At 39.8% G+C, this 25,278-nt stretch overlaps 1 protein-coding gene across 6 annotated transcripts in view; it reads right to left on the bottom strand.

Moving 5' to 3' along the window:
- ncoa2 (nuclear receptor coactivator 2) overlaps nt 1–25,278 on the bottom strand; it is a 65,763-nt gene that overhangs the window by 26,364 nt on the left and 14,121 nt on the right. For 4 of the 6 annotated variants that reach the window (XM_078280128.1, XM_078280124.1, XM_078280129.1 and 1 more), the window contains exons 2-6: nt 22,090–22,173; nt 8,293–8,400; nt 7,190–7,362; nt 3,430–3,533; nt 306–483 (exon numbers count right to left, since the gene is read on the bottom strand). In XM_078280128.1, coding sequence (XP_078136254.1) covers nt 306–483; nt 3,430–3,533; nt 7,190–7,362; nt 8,293–8,381 — 544 coding nt within the window. In that variant the 5' untranslated portion in view covers nt 8,382–8,400; nt 22,090–22,173. The remainder of the gene's footprint in view (nt 1–305; nt 484–3,429; nt 3,534–7,189; nt 7,363–8,292; nt 8,401–22,089; nt 22,174–25,278) is intronic. The other 2 variants (XM_078280126.1, XM_078280127.1) reach the window with 2 other exon arrangements.

Here is a 25,278-nt window from a genome sequence, read left to right as displayed (position 1 = left end):
ACATCCTCTTAGCAGTTTGGCTGTAAATATTTTAATTAAACTGACATCACAATGGAACAGCCACCCACAACTGCCTGAACAGGGAGAAGAGAGGTGAGGGTGTTAAGAGAAAGGAAGAACATACATGTAAAAAGCAAGAGATGAGCCCAGGGTGTGAAGGACAGCCTGCTAAGGTATGAGCAGAGGTGGGAGTGAGGCAACCTATGGGACATGAAGAACACAAATGTGACAGCGAGAGACAAACAAACTCGAAAAAGCCAAACAGCAAAGAAAATGCTGGCAGGGAAAATAAGCTTGAGACTAACCGAGGGATTTGGGCAGCAGGTTCTTGATGAACTCAGCATGATCCCCAACGTGCAGCACGCTGTAGACACTAGTGTTCATCAGCTCCTCCTGGTTGTAGCGCAGGTACTGGGTCACATTTTCAGACACAAACACGATGTTACCCTCCATGTTCACCACAAAGAAGAAGCCGTCCAGTGCCTGGGGGAGTGAAAGACAGAAAAGTAAGAGAGAAGCTCAGAAACGGGCAAGTTTAATGAATGTTTTACACCAAAACAGAACAAATCTCTGACAGTGAAATGGAAGCAAAAGCAGTAGCCACTAATCTTGCCTGATAACTAGCTGCTATAACAATGCAGCTGAGATTATTAAAAGCCTAATCCTACCATGTTATGCTTTTTCCCACTTTATTATTGATTATACTTGATTATTGGGATCATTTTACTATTCAAGTTTGAAACTCTTAAATCCAACACCACAAGTTAAATATGGTTCATAAACAGGATTTCCAGGGCTTTGTAAATTCCAGTTATAAATGCAAAGGAGAGTTTAGGTTCTGCAGACGCCCATTGTGTATGTGTGCCCATGCGTATCTTCTATGGTCTGTGGTAAAAAAAAAAAAATAAAAAAAAAGTACCTTTTAAAAATGCAGGAAACAAATATTCAAGTAATACTTTTGGTAATTCTTCAGCCTCCTTATTGTTAGCTTATTTTCTTTAGTAACGTGCGACGTCTGCCTGCTGCATCAGCTAGCATGTACATACAGTAGTGACGTACATCTTATCAAGTTGTGTACATATGCAGCACATCTACATTGTGTCTAAAAAAGAGGCAATTAGTGCACTGTGTTCTACGTACATCCATCTCCCCTGCAGATGCTCAACATCAGTTTGGCTGATAGAAAACAGGATAAAAGCATGTGCCTGCAGAGTTTGGAGGATGTGAAGGGGGAGCACTTAATTGAAAGAATACAGCCCCAGGTCAGCCATTACACACAAGATGGTGTCAATTAGGCCATCAAATCACCAAGAGCCCTTAAAAAGGGAATTCTGGTAGTTGTAAAGCTGTAAAATCTAGTGTCAAGATAAGAGACAAGGGACTACTGCCAAGGTGTCAATGCCTCACCTCTGCTTAATCATCTCACACACATGCACGCACGCACACACGTTTAATGCATTAACTGTCAATGAACCAAATATCTTATATATTTTCATGATATAATGCATATTGACAGTTGCATGTTTGCATTGTGTGCACCTATAATCAACTGCCTGTCTCTGCAACTACGCTGCAATCAACCAGCACGCTCAATTTCGGGGTGTAGCAAAGTCATACATCCCAGGTTACATATGATCACATTGGAACAGAAGTTTTCCCTTGCCTGCATTAACACAGCACAAGCTGAAAATAGACTTAAGGAGATCTCATCTATCACTGCGTGAAGCAGAGCGGTTCCAAAATGCAACATGGCTGTGCAAGTCCACCCTGTGTAAAGAAAGGCCATGTACTGGACAAGTAGGGCAAACAGAAACAGAGCAAACACTCTTCGGTGCCAACTCGTGCCTTCTTCCAGACACTCTTGAAAACGCCGTTAGGCAATACGTTCATTTAGAATGCCCTGATTCACTGTAGAAGTGACTTAAGCCGATGCAATTACACTGTATATAAATACACTCTGAGGCACCATACTCTCCATGCTCCATTTTGCACCTAGGCTATTGTTTTGATATACGACTCTATATTGCTTAACCTCCCACAGCAATGTACAGTAGGTAGTGAATTGTTATAGCGTAGGGAATAGGGTCTGGTCAACTCCCCTCTACCTTCTGGGTGTTACTGTTATTTATGATAGGATACTGGTGCTTTGCAAACAGGGTCTCTCTTCACATAAATTATTGCTAAACATGCTGTAGTTTCAGCATGGCAAAGCATTACTGTCTCGCTAAAAACAATTCAAACAGGTCTCTTGTAGGGATTGAACTTAAATACTTTTGTGGTACAGACAGAAATGGGTCTGTAGCACTGAGTATCAAAAACTGTCAAGTACCTAAATCTGGCATCAAATGTCTGGTTAGATTTTTACTAGTTTACTAATTAATTTAATGATATATTTACTGATTTAAACACTAGATTTGCCAATTTTAGTCTGTATCTGTCAAGATATCAAAACAAGTGTAAATCGTTAATGACACTGGTATCATATTGGCACTAGTATCGAAACATTTAAAACATACACTCTTCCATTCTCTGACAATGTCATCATGACATACAACAGCAACCATACAGAGCAATTTACGAGGAATGCAAACTACATGCCACAGTAGCTGCATAACAGAACGAGACTTGCCCCCAGAGGGTTAAAACAACAGCACATTAATGTTTTTTCATGGCCTTCTCCATCCTCGTGCGCTCGCATAAGAGTGGGCAGCAAAGCTCCTTGGTGGAGGGTCATGGGGCGCGTGGGTGTATTTCCTGCCGACAACCAACCATTCTCTTCAGAGCATCCTGTAATGAGCCCGGGCTGGTGAACGGGGATATGGCTGGAGCAGAGCTGGTGTGAATGGCCGATCGCTATGTTTTGGGGCTGCTGACAAATGGGAAAGCATGCAGGCTGCACTGGGCTATATTTAGCCGCAAGTTAGTATTCAGTCAATTCAGTGACGCTGGACCAGGAGAGCTATAAATATTCCATGACAGGACAGATCTAGAGGCAAATGGAGAGAAGATGGAAAGGGGGAGAGAGAAAAGAGAACTGAACAAGTAAGAGACAGAAAGGCAGGGAGGGAGGGAGGAAGTGAGTGATAGGAGAGGCTCAATGGACTGATTCATTCGCCAGGCTGTGGCTTTCTTTTCCCATTATACGTAAGCACTTCAGTGGCCCTCCACAGGACAACGAGGCCATTGCCCTGCTTGGTGATTTACAGCCAATACGGGGAAGATACAAGATGCTGGCAGCTTTTACTCCACACAGCTACACTCGTACACAACCACTACTGCCCCATTTGGGATTGTTCTCTGTGGATAGCACTCTTCATTATATACCAATCATGATTTAGAGAGGAGTGTATACCCTACTTAAGTGTTAGTATGAGTGTTCAGTATTTCAATATGACACGATGAATAAGCAAGAGAACGCCCTCTACCCACCTCCAGCATCATTGGTCCCAAGGCATCTTTGTCAATCACACTTTGGCCTGTTGATGAGACATCAGCCTTCTGTACCTCCTCCTCATTTGCGGCTGCAGCCTTTTCTGTTGACAATGAAAAGCCAATGACAAAAGTTTACAGGCAAATACAAGTTTACAGGCAAATACAAAACAAATTTTATGAATTTGACATACACATCCCTTTTTATAATAAGTAAGTACATCACAAAACATAATCCCACAACGTGCAGATCAAAGAGGAAAGAAATGAGAGAAACAATGTTTGCTTTGGCCCTGAAATTGACCCACATACTTTAAAGAGGTCACTTGTTGACAAGACTTTGAACAAGTATCTTTCCGGCTACAAAGAAAACACATTTTGTCCCTTATTCAAAACATGTTGCCATGGATCAAACCCAAGTACTGAGCAGCGAGCAAAGTGAAAGGTTGCTGTAAATGACTGTGTCAGAGCACGCAGCTGCCACACTGGTGGCAGCCACTGGATGGATTGCATTGTCATGCAAACACTGACCGTGTGTAAACAACTAATGCTTCCAAAAGAGCAGCAAGTTGTTACTATGTGTGGTCAATTGACAATGGCAAACCTTAGAAATACTAACCCAAAATATTGACCTTAAACCCTTCTTAATTTAATTTATGTAAGTTATGTGATCACAGTTTTTAAGACATAACTATTTTTGAGTTTATTATGTATTCATCAGATTAGCAAACACAATTAAAAGGATAAACTAGATTGATAAATTAAGCGACAAGATAGTATGAAATAGTTTTTAAAATATAGCTACATTTCTCAACAAAATAATGGTTACATCTTTAAGCTGGTCTGATATTTTGTCACAATAATTTGAGCAGATATAAAAAATTAAAAATAAAAGAGGGTCATAAACTATGTCTTTTGAGAGTCTTCATTTTGAACACCTTTTACTTTGGAAAGCTCTTCAGCATTTACACTCTTTAGCCAGGGGTTGCCTCCCTGTTCATAAGGACTGCCTTTCTCAAATAACCTCTCCTTGTGTCTCGTTGTGACCGCATACACCCATTGGATTTCCAAGTATGTATATACAGAGTATGACTTAATGCACATACAGGTACTTAGGGTCTATAATGTTACCAAACTGCACCTTGACAAAACACAATTACACTTAGTTGATTAGCTTCACAATGATGTTTCAACACGATGAACACAGCACCTTTAAATCCACTGCTAAAAATAAGGGTATCCTGTAAGCTCCTGTACCTGCACTATGGTGCTGTGCGTTTGTCCATGTGAGTGATTGGGTTAATAACCATGCAGAGAAGCCTTATGTTCAGAGCGTAGGCTGCCCTACTTTTGTAGATGATGATGAGAAGCGGAATATGAGTGGGCTGTTGGGGGGGGGGGGACACATTTAACTGTCGCACCATGCCAAGAAGAGGGCTGACCATATGGTGAGAGAATGTGAATGTGAAAAGCAAACAAAATCATGTCCTTTTTTTTGGTGTAGATGTGTGAACGCTGACACAAATGCAGGTTTCCCCTCTGTGGGCTCGTGCAGCACCGCACAGACCCACATTCATCTCTTTCAGCATTAATGATGTGTGCATCAGCAGGACCTCTCCAGGCCCAGCGGGGCCCAGTATACCAGCACAGCTGCCCTGGGTACAGACCCATCACTCAAAGTCACTGCAGCCCTCACTGGCTCTCTGTCCAGAACTGTGCCACAGATATTATTTATAAGGGTTATGTCTGGTAATAACAGCTACGTAATCCATAACATTTGCCATACACACAATTCTTTATTTTCACAGGTAATGTATTAGGAACGTTTTCACATATGTATAATAAAAACAATGTACTTAACTATCTGCAGCTCAGCAGCTACTGTATAGGTCAGCCTCCAGCCAATGAGAGCTGGTCTTTGCCGTGTTGGCAGGAGCAAGCAGTTAAGCGTGTAAAGGGAGCTGTAAAACTCTTGGCTATGACCTTTTTTATAAGCTCTATAAAGATATCATAACTCAACAAGTTGTCTGTTAAAGCAACAAGCTGGAAACAGAAAAAAAGTAAACCTATGGTAAGCACACAACTCCACCCTAATTTCAATTAGGGAAAATGTATGCAGAAAGCATGAGAGTAGCAAACAGGGATGAATGAACAGCTTTTGGTAGGAGGCCACATTTTCAAAGGCCATCACTGCTGCAATGCACTTCTCTGCAGGGCTGTGACACCCATCAGCGAGAGTTATTAAGTCACATTAGTGTAATTTAATGCATTCAGTAACGTCACCATAAACTGAGAATATCTTTTACACAGTAATGATGCTTTCAGGGGGAAAACAACAGGCCTATAGAAAGAGAGATGTGCACTACAAACAATCCTAAACAGGTGGTAGATGGGGTGTAATGAAAAGAACAAATGTTGGTGGTAAAATGATGAACGTTGACTTTGAGCATAAATACATCTAAGCTCTAGCTTTCAGTGCATCCCTGGTTCAACAAGTGCAACAAGAAAAACAAATGCTGATGAAATTGATGCCCCTCTGAACTGTGCACGATGGGTGCAGCAGCTCTCCATGTTAGCTATGAAAAGGGGTCTCTTGCAAGCCGTTGAGTTCCGGAGAACAAAGCAGAAAAGAAAGGACTGTTTAGTCCTTCCCTCAGTGGTTGCTGTACAAACACAATTATGCCTTCAGATGCAGGCAGGGGAAGTCACTCTAGCCTAGCGTAAAAAAATTAGAGTGAAGAAAGGAAGGGTTGGAGGGAAGGAGTATGGAATAAGACATAAGAGTGGGGGAGGGACGGACAGACGGTCGCAAGAGTTTGTGTGTGATTTTTGCATCAAATTGCTCACCATTACATAACGCTTGATTCTGTGAGTCGCATAAAACAAGATGACATCATCAGCCGGTCTGATTCATGTATACCTCGAGTGGGCCACTCTTTGTCTACCAATCACTTTAGCAGCTTTTTTCTTTCATGCATGACTCAAGCTTATTCACAATTTAGTATTTGCCTGAATGTTTACTTAAGGAAAGCTACAACTTTTTTTGCTATGTTTGGACCTGTAAGAAGGAGAAACTGGGATTCCATTGATCTTGGTCTGGTAAATCCAACATGAAAAAAGTAAAACGACAGACCTCAACTAATTGCTAAAGATTACTTAAAAAAAGAAAAAAAGAAGAGAAGTTGGCAAGTACAACTGAACAGGATGATCCATTTGCCTGATGTTCTGGCTCAGGATGGAAGTGGGAAAGACAACAGCCAACAAAACACTGCTCTGGTTCATCCATAATATATGATGAAGTGATGGAGGGAACATTAAATTAAGTGTGCTGCCCTTTAATAACATCAATTATTGTGTGTTGAGCGGACCATTATATTTATGCCATCCAATCTGATTGCGTCTGCCAACACAGTGCCACCTGTGGCACTTGTGGTTATATTGGAGCCTAAAATCACACCCTAAGCATATTCATGATATTGTAGTACCTTATTCACTGCAAAAATTGCTTAAAATCAAACCAGTGTTAGATCCATTTGCAGGTATTCACCTAGGCTAGGTTTGGTGTATATGTAGGTTGAGTGTCATAGAAGAAACGGAACGGAAAGTTTGTTTGTGAACAGATATAGAAAAATAAATGCTTCAGAAAAAGCAGCCAGCTGAACGATAACTTGGTATTCCTTTCACTGTTGTACTTTGGAATCTATCACTGTGTCGGTTTCTTCAACAGACATAAAGTGTCAAAAATCATTACAGGTTGTACCTTGCTCCTTTATTTGTCTGATCTGTTTCACAGTTTCCTTCAGGATAGCACATTTGTCAGGCTTGACATTGAAGTTGTCAATGTCGTTAAAGTTGGCGAAGATCAGCTCGGCGAGCTCTTCGATGTATTTGTTCTCGTGCTCACGGTTGCGCTTCTCGTTGTTCCGCTTTGGACTGCAGGGAAAGAGAAGACTGGGGTGAGAAAATGCAATGTAGAAGACAGTTAACAGCAGAAGGGATAAAAAGTATGGAAACAAGGTTAAAGTGTGGGTAAATGTATGTATGGAAAAAGCTAATTCTATCACAATAACACATTGAATGGGTGGTAAGAAAGAACCTGGAGCAGGGCAGAAAAGAATATCCATCAACAAAAACTACACCAGGAATGAGTGTGCGTTCGCACACATCTCTGGACATGATTGAAGATCCTTTTCATTTTGATAGCGGCCAAATGACAGTGCACAACATCTACTGCAAACCTTGGCATTGAGGAGAGCCAGAGGAGGCATAAGGCTGGGGTCAATTATTCTCCATAGGGCTTGATATACATCTCAAGGACTCTTTATTGTGCCAACATGAAGCACTGCATCAATAAAGAAAATCCTCATTCTTGAGTGCTTGTCTACAGATAAATTATGCAGATTTACTGTACAGACTTCAACAGTGCTCCAGGGTTTGCTGCCACAATAGCATACAGCCATTGTTGGTAACTACTAGAACGTTAATGTACATCATTTTTTATGTGGCTGGAGCTTGATTTTACGTTAACCATCTTCAAAACTCTAACATCAACTTTGTTTGATGCGTAATAGATGGTTTGGCAACAGGCTATTTTGCAAAGCAGTGGGTACAGTTGCTGACCACACACAGGTTGACTCTGGACCTGACCTTTGTTGCATGAAAATGAATGTGATACCCCCATACTTTTGTCATTGCTTTCAAGTGTATACAGTTAAATGCACAGTACGTAATTTCTACCTTCAGTTAGTGGATGTAGCAACTCGAATTCAGCCAGCTCAAACCACAGAGGCGGGTTAATGTAAGTACACAACTCAACAAAATACATAACATAGGTCTAGTTGTATTTAGACATTTTAATTTTACCTGGGTCCTAGAAGTACAGCAGAACATTCTTTGCGTTTTCGTGACTCTGCCCTGGCAGGGTCAGATGGGTTTTCACCGACTCCACTCATCCTCAATGCATATCAGCGTCTGGAAAATGAGCACGCAGAGACAAAATGTATGAAAAAAACACATACGACATTTAATAGTTCGACTACAAACTCCAACCACAGAATTATATGGAAACCACTTATATACTCTAGGTATGACACACACACACACACACACACACACACACACACACACACACACACACACAAAATGAGTAAAAATGGAGCGGAGAAAGAGAGTCAATCATTTCTCTCTGATGGTGCAGCCCTCCCCAGAGACACTGAAATGAGAACACAGCGCTTTGCCCACAGCACCAGACTGCATGTTCAACCATGTACCAAGAAAAGCCCATTTGTTACATGATACCAAGCAAAGCCAGCTCACAGTAAGAGCAGAGTGGGTTTATAATCACATGTGCCTGTGTTTACCGAGTACCTCTAAGAATGCTTTGCCTGTAGTGCTTTAAGTCACTCAAAAAAGAAAATGTTACAATATCTTGTCTGCTCTTTTTGAAATCAAGCTACAGAATATGAGATCTTAGTAAGCAAGAATTCATGTTGTGACCCTTCTCTGCAATCTAAAGTGACAAGCAGTCTAAGGGCCCTGACCTCCTGGGCACTGCCAAGGTGCCCTTGAGCAAGGCACCGAACCCCCATCTGGTCAGGGCGCTCATCCATGTGCAGCCCCCTCACGCTGACATCTCTCTATTAGTGCATGTATAGGTCCTGTTTGTGCATGCATGTGTATTTTGGGCATGTGTAATGTGTGTAACTGCAACTGTACCAACAGAGTGAAGAATGTGAATTTCCTGTTGCGGGATAAATAAATGCATGAAGAAAAAAAAAGAAAAAATCAACATATTTTATTCTGCTCCTCCTCTCAGCCTGCAAGTCAGCACAGCCTGAACTTCATGCCACTTAATGAAAGACGATCAATTATTGATCAAACTAATGTTTTATTACTTATCACCGTCATCTGCCCCAAAATGTGATGGTGGCTAATGGACTTGGATTTCAAAATAGGATGATATCTGTAGAATAGAAGATGTGGACACTTGTCTTCCAAAACAAATTGTGCATTTAAAAATATATTCCTGAAAACAATTTCTTCTTGCAAGATGGGTGATCTGCAGCCCTGTGCTCCAAGAGGTGGGAAAGAGAAAGACAGACTGAAACAAAAAGAGACCCACAGAAAGAACAAGTTTTCCCCCCCAGCACAATGCACAAGGTTGGGGCTTGCTGTGTTCTGAGGCACTCTCAGCCACTCCATGGCGCACCATGGACACAGCAGTGACACACAATGCTCACTGCTCAGCTATTACATAAAGCATAACAGAATACAGCACAGCACAATGTAGAGCAGAGAGGAATAGCATAGCTTAGCACAAGCAGGCTAAACTAAAAAGGGAGCTAGTGACCATGCAAACTTGAGTCTGGCTCCCTCCTGGTCTAGAGTGACCTACTTAAAACTAATGGTAGGTTCTGTGCTCAAATGGATGAAGTCAAAGCAGTGGTGATTGGCCAGAAAAGCAGAGGAGATTCTGAAGGGTAAATCACATTTCCACCGTTCTGTTGACAAGTGACTTGAGTACTATTGGCCTGTACAGTGTATGGACAGGTAATGAACACAAATTTCACTGTGCATGTGTCCTTTCATTATGCTCTTTTTTAATGCCATCAGGGTCTTTATGTCTTTATGCTGTGGCACTGTGCTGTCCACTGAAATTATAACAGTCTCTATAGCAGAGGTTATGTGTTTTTATTAATGACAACAGAAACAGGCCATTAAAACTCTCATAGCTAAGTGGCACTCTCCGTTCCTATTGGTTGTGTCTGGGCTTTCCAGCACAAGTTACCATGGGGACTCTAGACCTGATTGGTTGCGCTTGTCCTGCTGAGCCGGATAGGATTGGTTGCCTTCGTCTCCTTGACATGGCAGTAATGATGGGTCAGTGTACATTGAGACAAAAAAGAGAGACTGGAAGTACCAGGCACGTCTCAATGACAACAACACAGACAGTCAGACTGCCTGGCAAGAGGGCTGGCAGGCCATTTTTGTTGCTGGGGTGTCTGATTTTCACATGGGCAGACTAGCGGGGGGGATCTCTAATCCTAGAGAATGCCCTGGGTCTCTGAGCAGCTATAAAGAGCTGGGCACTGGTGTTAGCACTTACTGTACAGAGCTGCATCACTGAGATAATTATCAACATTGGCCACTAGGGGAGAGATCCTCTTTGAGTCTTCTTGGCAAGGCTTTCACAGGCCACAGTAAGTTTGCATCTACACAGTGTTCCAAATCATTAACAAGTGACGTATCAATATGCGTCAGTCAATTTAAATAAGCATTTAGTTTTTTAATGAAAGTTTTTATAAAACTGCTATCAATCTCAAACTGGTTTATTTATTGCTAAGTGATCTTTAAGGGAAATCTACTTAAAGAGGTTGTTTCACATTATTCAGCAAGTCACAGTTCTCATGCAATATGGAGATATACGTTTGGTTGCCAATGAAAGGATTCAGCGAGTGACATGTTGAAGATAATGTCACAGTAGTTTCATGCAGCGTCGTTATGGTGATCAGCTGAGAATCCTGTCTACACCGAGAGGGGTACTATCTGCAGTGGAAATAGAAAAAGAAAAGGACCTGGTACTAAAACCGAGTTGAGTTGAGCCGAACCCTGCAGTGGAAATTAATATTTTTCCTCCTAAATAATAACATCCGTTGTTCTAATTAAATGTAAATTAATGTCCTATAAAAACTAAATTCTTTGATAGTGTAACACGCAAAAAATAATTTAGCAATGAAAAAAATCTTAAGAGCACATTAGCTGTCTGTTACACACTCGACCACACACACACACACACACACACACACACACACAATACACACAGAGTCAGAGACGTCAAAGCAGTAATGTATAGGATCATGATAATGGAGTTGTCCGTGATGGCACAGACAATCACCCTAATGGCTCTGAATGAAGGTAGGGCTCTGAACTTAGAGGTTGTGATCAGGACAGGCTATGCAACACTGCTCTTTAACCCTCCTAAAAATGAATTAAAAGGGGACTTCAACATTTAAAATTATTTAACAGTGGTTGAAAAAGTCTAGTTAACTAGCATGCAGACAGTGAAATTGGAAAAGCTGTGGTAACATGGCTGATAAAGCTGAGCATAAATTCATGCATGCATAAGAGACCTCCATTGGTACACCTGTGCTGTGTGCAGATATTGACTCAGAGGAATGTAGGGTAAGTGGGGGTTGGGTAAGTAACCTCATTATACATAGAACTGATTGGCATATTCTGGAGGGCATCTACCAAATTTGCAGTTCATCAAGCTGTCAGCTCATTTAGTTCATTAGTATTGTAAGTTGAGACATATGGCCCCATCAGTCACTGCAAGCTACCTTATGTTATATGTTATACATGTTATTTGTATTCCTCCTGAAAATGACTTTATTTTGTTGTTGATTGACTGATGATACATCTGGCTTCAGGTTGCACTACAAATTCATTTTACTTGAACAGTGCAGTGTTAAACAATTTTAATAAATAGAGATTTGAACCTTATTGAAATTTGTTTTGTGTAAATTGTTAATAATTGAGCAATGGGAAAATAATCGCTAATTGAAAAATTAATCGTTTGATTAGCCGAAAAATTGTTAGATTAGTCGACTAATCAAAAAAAATAATCACTAGATTAATGGTTTAAAAAATAATTGTTTGGGACAGCCCTAGTAGGGCCATACCATATTTCCATTGGAGTAAGAAGGGTTTAAGAGTAAATAATAATAATAATAATAATGTATACTTTATTATTCTCACAAAGGGAAATTCAAATATTTTCACTCTGTTAATATACATATATTCACACACACACACACACACACACACACACACACAAATACACGTATGCACAAACAGGACCTATACACATGCATTATTTATGGGGAGATGTCAGAGCGAGGGGGCTACCTTACAGGATTCCACCCTGAGCAGTTGGGGGTTCAGTATCTTGCAGAAGGGCCCCTCAACAGTGCCCAGGAGGCGAACTGGCACCTCTCCAACTACCAGTATGCACTCAGCATTTGGTCCATGCAGAGACTTAAACCGGTGACCCTCTGGTTCCCAAGAAAAGTTCCCCACGTAGTGAGCTGCTGCTGCCCAAATAGGGTGAAGGGAACAAGTGGAACTGTCCTTCAAGAAAAAGTCTGTATGACATCTATTTGTTAAAAGGGGGATGCATTTTACTGCTATTTACAGTGTGTTTGACCAACTGCTTGCTGTTGATCATTGGTACAAGTCATCAAGTACAAACTGAAGAAGATCTCACTGGAAATGACGCTGGGGTCACAAGGTTTATTTGAGTAGATAGCCTTTCATGCGGTTGCTTTGTCACTTTGAAGTTGAAAAGATGAGCTTAGGTTTCCACTTGCATAAGTATAGTAAACACCTCTGCCCAGACTATCCCCCTCTTCCCATCTCTCTCACGCAAACACACACTTATAAAGACAGCAACCATAATTGTATATTTGTGTGCTGGCAGGTCAGCGCTGCCAGTGTGCACTCAACAATTCTCACTTCATTACAGGTTTTCATCTTCATCATGGCCTGTGTGACTGACTCACAGGGCTAAATGATGGGTTATGTTATTAAACCACTGTAATAACCACAAGCCTGCCTCAGCAACACATTGATTATTTTCCAATATCTCAACCTTTTTATTAGACCAATGCACCAGACTTTAAATTTTAATATCAGGACTCCATATTATGCTATGCAAAATATAAAATATTTTACTTTAACTCACAACAAAGTAATTAAGTAATAAATAGCTCATTTGGCGGAAATAGTAAAAGAAAAGAATACACAAAGATAAAGACACAAGTCGAAGTTTGAAAAATCAATTGACTTTGAAAGCACTAGGTGCACTTGAGGGAGGTGATCATAGGTGTATGTCACTGCTTATGTCTTAGGTGTCACAAGAACAGACTCTCCTGGACTGAGCTGGAGCCAACCAGTCTGGCGAGGGAGGAATGCAGGAACAACAAGGGGCTGCTGCAAGGAGAGTTGGAGACAACATTTCCCCTTGTCAAACTCAGCTGGTTACAACCTGTACATGACATGCTGTATCCAACTTCAATAAACTCCTTAAAAGCACAACAAATTAAACCTTTAACTGCACCTGTGCAGCTGTAAGGCTGTCAGAATGACATGACAAAACGTTTCAACGAACAGAGGACACACATTGGAAGTTACTTTCCAACTGTTGAGTTGGGCTTAACAGTGATGCTAAACGGCATGGTGCTGTTGGCTGCATGGGGACTCAAAACCAGAAAGGATGGCAGTAAGCTAGGGGTGTGACGAGACAATACATGAGATCGGGTTCCCGAGAAGGCGACGAGATTTAAACACTATTTTAAAGAAACTTCAATGATAAAAGATAACTGTAATAATAGTGAAAATACATAGCATAAAGTAATTTTATTAAATAGAAAAATGAAAAACAAGCACTGTGAAAGGTTTTGCCACAAACTCAAATGGCTTCTCTCCTGTATAACTCACTCATGAATATCTGTTGAGATGTCTCCAGTATAATGTAACCTCTTCAAACCTATAAATAAATAAATATAAGGGACTCCGGAGGAGTTTTGTGGCCTCTAACCTAAAAAGACTTGACCCTCCCCTCGTCAGTAATAATTTTCATATGACCCTCCAAAATGATTTGAAAAAGAGGTATGACCCTCCCCTTGCGTACAAGTTTGCACTTAGCAAATAAGTTCAGATGCCAGTTGATTTTTACAGCCATGTTGTACAGGAGTTAACCTCTGCATTCTCATCTTACACATCCCACTCCTCTGTTATGGTGTGGTGGCCATTTCAGTAGATTTACTCACTAACATTGTTGTAGAAACACAATAAGCATGGAAACTAAATGCACACTTCCTGCATTACTGCATTACTTCAAATACTAAGTGACTCCTCTAGTAAACTAGTATTCACATGAAATAAAACAATAAAACATTGAGACCATTCAACAAAGGACAATGGGAAATAACAATTCAACACTGGTTGCTATGGACTTGTCACTAGGCTTCGTCATTGTATATTTTAGGACATAGGTAAAGGTGCCGAAGCTGAACATTATATTCCAAAACACATACAGTCATGTGAACAGATTAGGACACCCATGCTAAAGTTGACTAAAAAGAGGAATAAAAAAATCATCTTTAGGAAATTGATCTTAATGCCTTAATTAAAAAAATGAGGAAAATCCAATCTTTAAGGACACCAATTTTCTTTGTGAATGAATAATGTATCGTAAATAAATAAATGTTCTTCCTTAACATACAGGGGGCATAAGTAAGTACACCCCTATGTTAAATTCCCATAGAGGCAGGCAGATTTCTCTTTTTAAAGGTCAGTTATTTCATGGATCCAGGATACTATGCATCCTGATAAAGTTCCCTTGGCCTCTGGAATTAAAATAGCCCCACATCATCACATACCCTTCACCATACCTAGAGATTGGCATGGTTTTATTTCAGTTAGCCTAATAGCTGGTTTGATTTGCATTGAGAGATGATTTTATGGAAAGTACCCCATGCCAATCTCTAGGTATGGTGTCCTTAAAGACTGGATTTTTCCTAATTTTTTTTTATTTTTAAAGGCATTAAGCTCAATTTCCAAAAGATGATTTTTTTATTCCTCTTTTTATTCAACTTTAGCATGGGTGTCCTAATTTTTTCACATGACTATGTTTATTTTTAAAGCAGATTTTAAATTACATTGTAACAATTCGCCCTTCTGAAATCCAATCACAGCACGGCTGTTTTGGAACGCAATAGACAGACGCTTAAATTCAACTAAAATGTAACGGTGAACAATCAGTGTTGGACCTACAGTCTGTTGAGATGCCTCTCAAAACTCACCATAAAACGTTAAGACACGTTAAGAAAAAAGATCCGTATTTTGCTGTAATCCAATGACACAAAAAAAAGTAATCCACAGCGATCAGGAGATCAACAGAGTCACGGTGTATCCAGCAAGACGTCACATTCACCAGCCAGCTCCAAACAGGTGAACGAGGCCTCTCCACTTCGCCGTTTAAACAAAGTGGAATAAACGTATACAAGTCCAAATCTACACAAAACCTGCAATCAATTAGTAAGCTGACATCACATGTATATACATATGGCATTTAGGAAACCTTTATTGCAAGGTTGGCACGGCAAGATGTCCAGACTAGTGCAACAGTAACTTTCTTTTTTTGCGTCCTGCTGCTCCCATCGTCAGCCAGGTTTACTAAAGCAGTATATGAAATCTGATGTATTACCTACCACCATTTAGTTGTTTTGTGTTATTTAAGATATTTATAAAATGTCTGGTCATGCCAGACGTAATTATTCCAGTCATTTTTTAAACAATGCAATTACCCGTTCCTCCTGCCCCCCCAGCAAACGCCGCGTATGCGGTCAGACCCATCTGCTAGGGGGCTGAGACTGAGAGCTACATGGATAAATATGCACCAAACAAGCCACTTTGAAATTTTGCTCTTTTCATGAATAAAAAATGTTGGATGACCCTCCCCTCAACAAAAAATAAAAAGACATGACCCTCCCCTATTTTCCTCCGGTGGTCCATTCCATAAATACCGAACGGTCCCTAAATAAAATAAAATTCTGCCACACAAACGATTTAAATGTGGCGGGTACAGTTGGGTACTGTATACATGTTTACCAATATCTGAAATTCAGTACCCAACGGTACCTTTTTCCCGGTACTTTCCCTCTGTAATAACCAAAAATGTATTTTAGTTGTAAAATAGTTCCAAATCTATTTCTCCTATTTACTTAGAACATTTTGTTATTTATTTAGAACATTTTACACACCACACTAAATAAAACGCCTCCCTCTCCCCTTACTAAACCCGTCCCTACAATCAAATAATTTCTTACATTGCACTGTAACCTTTATTCTTGCATTTGTATCTTATTCTATTTTAGCCTGTTTTATTTTCATGACCGTTTTTAATTGCTCTTTAATGTGTAAAGCACATTGAATTGTGTATGTAAAGCACTTTGAATTGCCTTGTTGCTGAAATGTGCTATAGAAATAAAGTTGCCTTGGCTCCCCCTACTACCTCAGCCTGTCAGTCTGTCATCAGGGCATAGTGAACACTGTTGTGCCTGTCTGTCTCGGAAGTGTAAAGTTAACTGCACCGCTATCTTGCCTTTATATTATATTGCAGCAAACGCTGTCTGCGTGAAGTTTTGAAAACTGTAACCACACTTACGACCGCTTTAACGGCATTGCCGTGACTCACTGTGAAACATGCAGAGAGGATGGAGAAGGTTGCGCTTTTACATACTCTCAGGTACCCAAATTGGCACCGCTTGATTTAACAAGAAGTACTGACGTAATTCTGCACTTGTGTAATGATATCGCGAGACAACTTTTTACCTCAACGAGAAATATCGTCACGTTTTAATATCGCGAGGGACGAGATCTTGTCACTCCTCTACAGTAATCAGCTATACAAATATCCAAATTTGAGAATTTCATAAATCCACCATGGTAAGACCCTATGGCCTGTTTTGGTCTACAAATGTGGAGCTGCATCACTGTGATGTCATCTCCTGTTTGTCCATTTGACAACATGTGTGACAGCCGGAAAAAATGAGGTGATTAATGATGAGGAGTGATTTTGAAAGGTGTAGCAAACTAAAACAAGGTGTATAATTCCAGATGCCAATAAATTAGCAAGTTATTTCTAAAATAAAAAAGTAACAATTACTGAAAAGCGAATATATTGATATCTTGGGCTGCCAAGCAATACTTCTTGGCTGTGACTATAAGGGTCTTAATCATTCATTCATCACTATATCATTTGTTGACTATTAGCAAATTCATACTGTGACAATATGATCATCTAATTGTATCATTACACAAATCTATGTGGTGGAACTCTAACCCAAATAAATTATTTCAGACAGGTTATACAAAATCAGTTATTAAAGTGTTTGTTTTACATACATGATTTTGCATACATTTTCCATATTGTGACACTCCCCGGCCACTTAAATAGGTACACCTATACAATCTAATATAATCAAGCACAACAGCGGTGCCACACATTCTACCCATACAAAGCTTATAATGTCCAACTTTTGTTAAAACTTTGAGAGGTAAATTCAATGCCACACAAACAAGTTTACTTCATTAATAAACATAGTTAAATGAATCCCTCTCTGGCAGTGTAAATACATAAAATAAATACACAAAACTGAACATTGTTATCTTTAGGTAGAATGGTAGTATTTATGGAGTAGCTGTTGTATTAGGTTGAAGGGTTTTTACAGGTGTACATAATAAAATGCCCAGAGTGTATCTTGAAATCGAAACATTTCTTCATTAATATTGTGATACTGATTTCAGACATATTTCCCAACGCATATGTTTCTTCCACATTAGATAACTGTAATGTGTTTCTAAAAAATAAAAATAAAAAAAAATAAAAAAGAACAGTGTCTGATTGCCAAGGGGGAGAAGGCATGTGCCAGTTAGCAGGGCTTTGATTATAAAGACACATCCAGTGCTTCTGGATCTCAGAGAGTGCTGGGCATGACTGTGCATTAAACTGCATCAAAAGCTATTGGGGAAATGTTCGAAGTCTCCTGTTCTATAATAATGAGGGCCCTTCGAGAAAGTGCCGTGGAGCACTGAACAATGTCTCGCTAGTGTGTAATCTGTCCTCACATGGCTTCTTGACACAACAGGCCCCGAGAAAGAAACGGAGAACAGCGCACCAATAAAGACTGCTTCTGGTGGGCTGCAACATAGCCCATTTATTTTCCCCCCCACACTGAAGAGGAAATCATGACAGGGGAGGGGCCCAGAGGATTCACATCTTCTCATTTTACATCTCAATATTTGCAAGGGTGAGAAGAAGTGCTGAGAGAGCCAAAACACAGAAACATGTTGTCAGATGGTATTAAAGACAAAAATGTATTTAAAAACAATATCAATTTCAACAGAACGCATCTTGGATGGGGGTCTGCACAGTGAACTCTGGCCCTGCTGACAGCTGCCGTTACCTTAAACCAGATGTTCTGATATTAGGTTTGGGTCAAGGGGGAAGCATAGGGAGATGGAGGTAGGAATGTGATGATGGACTTAAAGAGATTAAGAGCAATGTGAATTTGAAACCTTGAATTTAACAAAACTTGAGTGACTCAGAACATATAGAGGAATCAAATAAACCGGGTGAAAATGAGAGTGTAGAGACAGTAAAGGAAGCTGGGGAAACAAAGGGAACAAAAATAGGTCATGTGCCTTTTTCACAGAGTAGATTCACTGAGTGTATGACGTTGTGTTCAGTAGACCTTGGGTGTCATTGTTCAGAGACTCCAATCTGTAACTGTATGTCCATATACATCACTGCTAAAGCACAAAATTACATTATATAAGTGCATATAGTTAAATCTCAGTTATCTCCTAAAGCTCACTCTCTATTCCTTGCCTACTTAGTGTGTGCGGTCCATATTTCAGAGTAAGTTAAATGACACTTAAACCCCCTAGTTATCTGGTTACTCAGTACACAAAGCAAATCTACTTTATTCAGATGACACATCCAGAAAATCTGATAAAAACAGACCGCTATTGACGTAGTGGAAAAAAGTATACATCTTGCCTACTACCAAGTCCCACTCATGAGCTCGTCCATTCTAGAATCACTGCTAGGTAATGGCTCTAAAGTGCCGGAGTGCAACCAGGAGCCAGCACCCCCACCCCCCCTCATTTACTAAAAGCTGATCACACTCATGAATCTTTAAAACTGGCAGTCACTTCAGGATGTGGCAGTATGGGAAGGGGAGGGCTTTCTGTATAATAAGCACAGAATGTTGGTCTCTGGCTGTCAGAGAGATACACTGAGCACACTATACTAGCCTCAGGCTACATCTACACTACTACGTTTACATTTTTTAATTGAGTTTTCAAACAAAAATTCTTTGCCACAAAGGTTTTTAGCTCCGTAGCAGAACTAATCTCTGTCCATATTACCAAACCTAAAGTGCATATCAAGTGACCATTCACGTATACTTGGCATGTGCATAACAGTGTAAACAGGAAGTGGGATGTATACTCCACACGGTTGGTGGTTAGTTGCAGAAAATACTACGGAGGAAGAGCAGCTATAGCGAAAAATAAGACCAGAGACTTCTTTGCTTGGACCGACTACAAGGTGGCACTGTTACTGAACGTAGCACGACTATAAGGCCATGAAGGCGGCGGGAAACATAGATCAGGAGTCGTTGCAAAACAAATACAGGAACATATTAGAACAGTACATGGAGAACTTTCCATCGCTGGAGAAAAACTTTAAAGTGCAATTTACTTTTTTGTGTTTTGTTGCTCTGAATGACAAAAATAGCATATGAAGTGTGTTATTGTCATTATTGCATTATTATTCTGTATCTGCCTGAATCATTAAAAGACAGATGATTATGCAGTATCAAAACCTTTGGTAATAAAGATACCTGAATACTGAGTGAATGAAAGAAAAGCAGGAGTTGAAAAATAATGATTTCATTTTAAAAGCAATGTCATCCCTAACCATGTCATATTTTTTGGCTTGACAAAGCCAATTTGAAAAATGTCTAGTTGAACTAATATGATACTAGTTGAGTTAATTATTGCATTATAAATGTATGGTTTTAGAAGTTACACATGGTTATTTCCAGGGTTCAAAATTAACTTTTTCATCCACCAGCCAAATGGCTAGTGAATGTCCAAATTTTACCAGACACTCAAAAGGGAAGAGAGTCAAAGAGTAAGGGATGGCAAAATTGATTAACTGGTATGAATAAGTATCTCGCCACAACAATCTACAACAACAATTGAAAGTCAACAACTGAAAGTCAACAACTGATCTGTGGCTGAGAGCACTGGCTGAGGGGAGATTTACATGTCAGATGTCAAAATTGCCACATATCCATTTGTGATGCTTTGTTTATTGTATTGTGCTCTGGGTATGAGTCTGCAAACTATTATTTTGAGTCCACTCAGAAAATGCTGTTTTAAGAACTGCTGGCAATGCAGTAATCCTTAAAGACGCATTCTAGTCACAAACCATCTAAATTATAAACTGTAAAGTAACAGAACCTCACAGAAAGAATGGTGGTTGAAGCTTCAAATGAAGCTCTAAAATGGATTAATACCGCAGATCAAGGGTACTACTGGGAGTGGAAATCTCTTGGCACCTCATGATTCGATTCTAAACAGATTATCGATGCAACAATTTTTTTATGTACATTTCCATGCGTGATTTTTAAAAAATATACATATAAATCTGAGTTTGCTAATCACTTCCTAGACAAAGCAGCTAGACAAAGCTTAGATTTTATCATATACAGTATTTGTCACACACAAGTTTTAATGAAATGTTTTGTCTACTGAGGTTTTTATTTTGTAGTCATTCCATGATTAAGCCTTAAACATGCTGTGAAAGTCACCTTCTCTCACAGTAATATGTTTAAAGGTGGAGAATTGGCTTCTTAGAACATGATGAGATGTAATGTGATAAAGTACATAAACAGCCTATGTGTTTTTTTTCTGCACTCTTGCCTAAACTCTAAGTTGTTGTCCATTATCCCATCCTCTTTTAGTCACTCTGTTTTTTGATTTGTACTTGTCTGGAGACAGTAACTTTTAAATAAAAATCCCCCCAAAAAAAAATCGATTAATCGATTATTAAGTTATCAGAATCGAGCATCGAATCGTTCTAGAGAGGGAATCGTGATGCATCTAAGAATCGATTATTTTTCCTACCCCTAGGGAATACTGGATGCAGCCCTCACTTTGACAAAACGGCTGGATCTGGATACGACCAGGCGCAAAGAAGAAGAACTGTGTGGAAATGAGGCTGTGAATTAAGCAGACTTCATCTCACACAGTAATATATGTACAAGTCAGGGATACCCTTAAACCAAAACATCGTTTAAAACTGAATTTTGTCCAGTAAATAAAGTTCTCAAATATGGTTTTTCTGATAGCAGTGGGAAAAAAGCCTGGGGGTCTCTGTTTTAGCTACAGAGTGAGAGCTTGCAACTTCTGTAAGATCTTTGTTGTCAGTCGCACATGCGCAGTAGCTAGGTAAGGATTACATGAGCTAGCTAGCTGTTACTGCAACTTCGGCCTGTACAAGGCAGGATTAGCCGGGAGACTTCTTCTAAATGAGGGCGCACTTCCAACTTTGTGTGGAATACTTGCAGAACAGGGACCTGTAAGTAGTTCTATACAATTTATTTTGTAGATTAGGGTGAATTTGTGTGTGTTGTAGCAGTGTTTTGCCATTGAGAACGAGCTAGCATGCTAGCGCTAACATGCTAACGGTTAGCCCCCTAGGCCCCTCGTCTCAGCTAGTTACGTAGAAAGTCGTGCAGATTTTGACCAGCTCACCCGGAGACTGAAGGCAGGACACATTCAGAAACCGTATCTCACTCAAACTTTTTTTCAAAGTTTATATGCGTGTGGAAGCACCACAGACACAAAACAACACCCCAAATCCCAGAAAAAGTGATTTGTTCATAATATGGACACTTTAAGATCTAAAATACAAAATTAAGTTTTTATTTTTAGATTAGATATTTGCATCATCTGTGCAATTGATCATTTAGTGTATCTACTTGAAAAAAAAGGAGAGTTGGCTGTGACTATGCTTCTCACCTTGGTTTCAGTCCAGAGAGTCCCAGGCCATTGCTGCAAGACGGTAATGCTAGGAAACCTTTAAGCATCATCCACGTCTCCCTGCTGAAAGAAATGACACCAAAATTGGGATGTACAATACATAGTGGGAGTCAGAACAACTCTCATCACAAAAGTAGAACTGTGTATAATAATGGAATGCTATAAGATTGTACTGTGCAATGTACTGTGCCATTTATGTACTACATTAATAGTTACATAATGACAAGTGAACAAGAAATATATTAGGCTGCAACTAATAGTCTTCATTATTGATTCATCTGATTATTTTTTTTTATTATTTGCTCAATCCAAGACAATTGTGCGTGAAAAATTATTATCAAACCAGTTGCCCTATTGTCGCAGTAGGCTAATTGAATAATTGTTTCAGCTCTAACTATAAGACAACTATTTTCACGTTTTATTTGTATTCATGCATTCCATGTTTTATCATTAATCTGACAAAAAGCTAAATTACTGTAACCTCCTACAGTAAGAACTGCACAAGATCTGCATAGAAGAATGGTTAAAAAAAAAGTAATGCAACAATACAACATGCATATTAGAAATCATACTGGGAGTTCTAACAGCCAAGCCCACCGAGTAATGTTTACTGACTCATGAGTTTCAATACATAGCTAAAAAATGTCTAATTAGAAAGAAAACAGTTACTTCAAAAAAATGCTGTACCTTTGTATTTTAAGTGTGAGTGTAATCAGTCAACAGAATGCAGAGCTCAAGTATGTGCTCCAAAATGTCAAACCCTTTTCAACTAGCTAAAGTTAACTGTTAATGTGCTTCAAACTCACAAGTCATCTTATATTGTGCTAACTGTTTGCATTAAGTTAGCATGGAGCTGCAAGTTAAGTGTCTACAGGGTCTTTACATCTGCTTTGGGACGTCAAAGCCTATTACATTGTGAAACACATTGTGCCTTTTTAATCACGGCGTACAATTAATTAGACAGGAGAAAAGTTTCAATTTTGAATCATACTCCCATATGGATTATTAGAAAATGCAACTTGTAACTCAAAAAAGGACACTGCTATGCTGGAAAAGGCTCACAATAAAAAGCTTCTGTGGAAGAGCTTGTCTTGTACTACATGTAGCCTGATGAAGGGAAAACCGGACAGCCCCTCTTGGCATGGGTGATTTCCCCCAAATACCTGCCAAGTGAGCCAGCTGAGGAATGCACTAACATGATGTCATGTGCCGACATAAATGGAGAGTAAACCGATCCCCCTACTGAACCCTGCACAGGTCCACAGCTAGAAGCCATGCGGAAAGGTGATATTAAGTATGCTGAACTGCTTCACAACATACACTCAAACAGCTGAAATATGTGATGAGTCAGGGAGGGTGACCACATATACAGTTTAAACAGTTTAAAGTTTTTTGCATCCGTATTGGGCTAAACCTCAATTATAGTGAAAGTAGAAAATAATTGATATATCTTAAATGCTACAGTCAATCTAATTTTTTCTAATAAAATTGCATAACATCGTATTACTCAACTCTACCTTCCTCTTTTCACTTTCATGCATTGCTCTTAGTTCTCATCCTCTGGAGGAATTTCCTCTGAGCTTTAATGCCGTCACATGCTCAGTCTAAGTCCGACCCTTGATCTGTGGACTGAGTGACAGAATAAGGCAGTGTGAAAACACTCCATTGAGTTAGTTTAACAGTAATCATTTTTAAATTGCCAAACTGGATCAAAAAAACTTCCAAGTGTTAGATTTTTTACAATGAGGTGAATCTTTTCTTTGTTTATACATGGAATTGCTTAGAAGAACCACTTGATGACAGTGAGTTCCTCAGAAATTGAATCAGCAGTACAACAGGAAGAAATTAAGTTATGTAACAGATGTGTGATTGCATGTGCCATTGATTCACATACTTTGATGTGAGTTTAATGCTCCATGTGAATCAGTATGGACACTGTTGTATAATATCAAACTGCCTCTCACATTAGACCAGCTGAGCCAACACTTCCTCCTATTGGGGGTAGGGAGCTGCTGGTGACATTAGTTGTGTGACCCAAGACCAGTGGCAAGTCACACCAGAATAACGCATGCACATATGCCTGCATGCAAGCGTGCAGATCATCTAGACACACTGGAGCGGAAGACCTCCCCAGGAACGACTTGAGGAGCTTTCTATCCTTGACGGGCTATTCTACTTGGCACAGAAGTGTTGAATGACACATGGTGTAATCTAAACAAAAACACACAACCCTGCCAAGATTGTCACTGAGCTTTAGCAGCAACATGAATTGAGTTTCATGTTACCCAGAATACTGGTGTGACTCAATACTGCTACTTGTAAATTAAAGTGAAACCTGTTTCAAAAAATAAAAACCTCAATATGAAAAGTCACAAGGATAAGTATAATAAATCCAGAGAAATATACACACTACAGATACACAGCTTCTCCAGAACCTGACACAGGATCATGGGAATATTTCATATGCCCTCACACTCAAAATTCAACCATCTGCTGGTATTAAAGGGAGGTCAAAGATCATCAGGTAAAAAGTTCAAGTTCCCCTTAAACAGAGTTCAGCCAATTAAACCGAAATGGCAAAAGTTTCATCACGCAGCACAAAACCTCACATTATCCTTAATGTTGGTGACAAAACAATATTATGAAGTGATTGCGAAATTTTAAAACTGAACAGAAAAACAACATAAACCAAGTGACTGAATCATTTCAGATGTCACCTGCAAGTTCATACAGCTTTGGATGTAGTACACTCTCATTAAGACAAGTGGCATTTCTTTTGACAGAAGCAAATTGATCATGGGAGGTGAGCAAAAATGTTGCCTAAAGCCAAACCTTGGGACTAGTTGTAATCCCTTCTTTTGGCAGTGGGCTCCATTTGAGTAAAAGGCTTCGTCACCCAGGCTGGGCAAACAATGCTAATGGGCTGGCTAATCAGGTTCAGATAGGACAAAGGGTAGATAGTTCATGTGCTAGAAATTGACCGTAACGGCCAGGTCACCGAAGGGCTAAACACCAATGGAGCACCTACTGGGTGCCCTTTGAATTGCCCACTAATGGCCTTGAATTCAATACGATTCAAGGCAGATGTCTTTCCTAATGAAAACGCATGGCTTTTTAGCTCTAGTTACGCCAAGGTTTGGTCAAGACCCTCATCCAAACCAACAATCA

The sequence above is a fragment of the Sander vitreus genome, chromosome 22 (assembly GCF_031162955.1).
Source record: "Sander vitreus isolate 19-12246 chromosome 22, sanVit1, whole genome shotgun sequence".
In the NCBI taxonomy this organism is placed as follows: Eukaryota; Metazoa; Chordata; class Actinopteri; order Perciformes; family Percidae; genus Sander; species Sander vitreus.
This window is presented reverse-complemented; position numbering and strand designations above follow the sequence as displayed.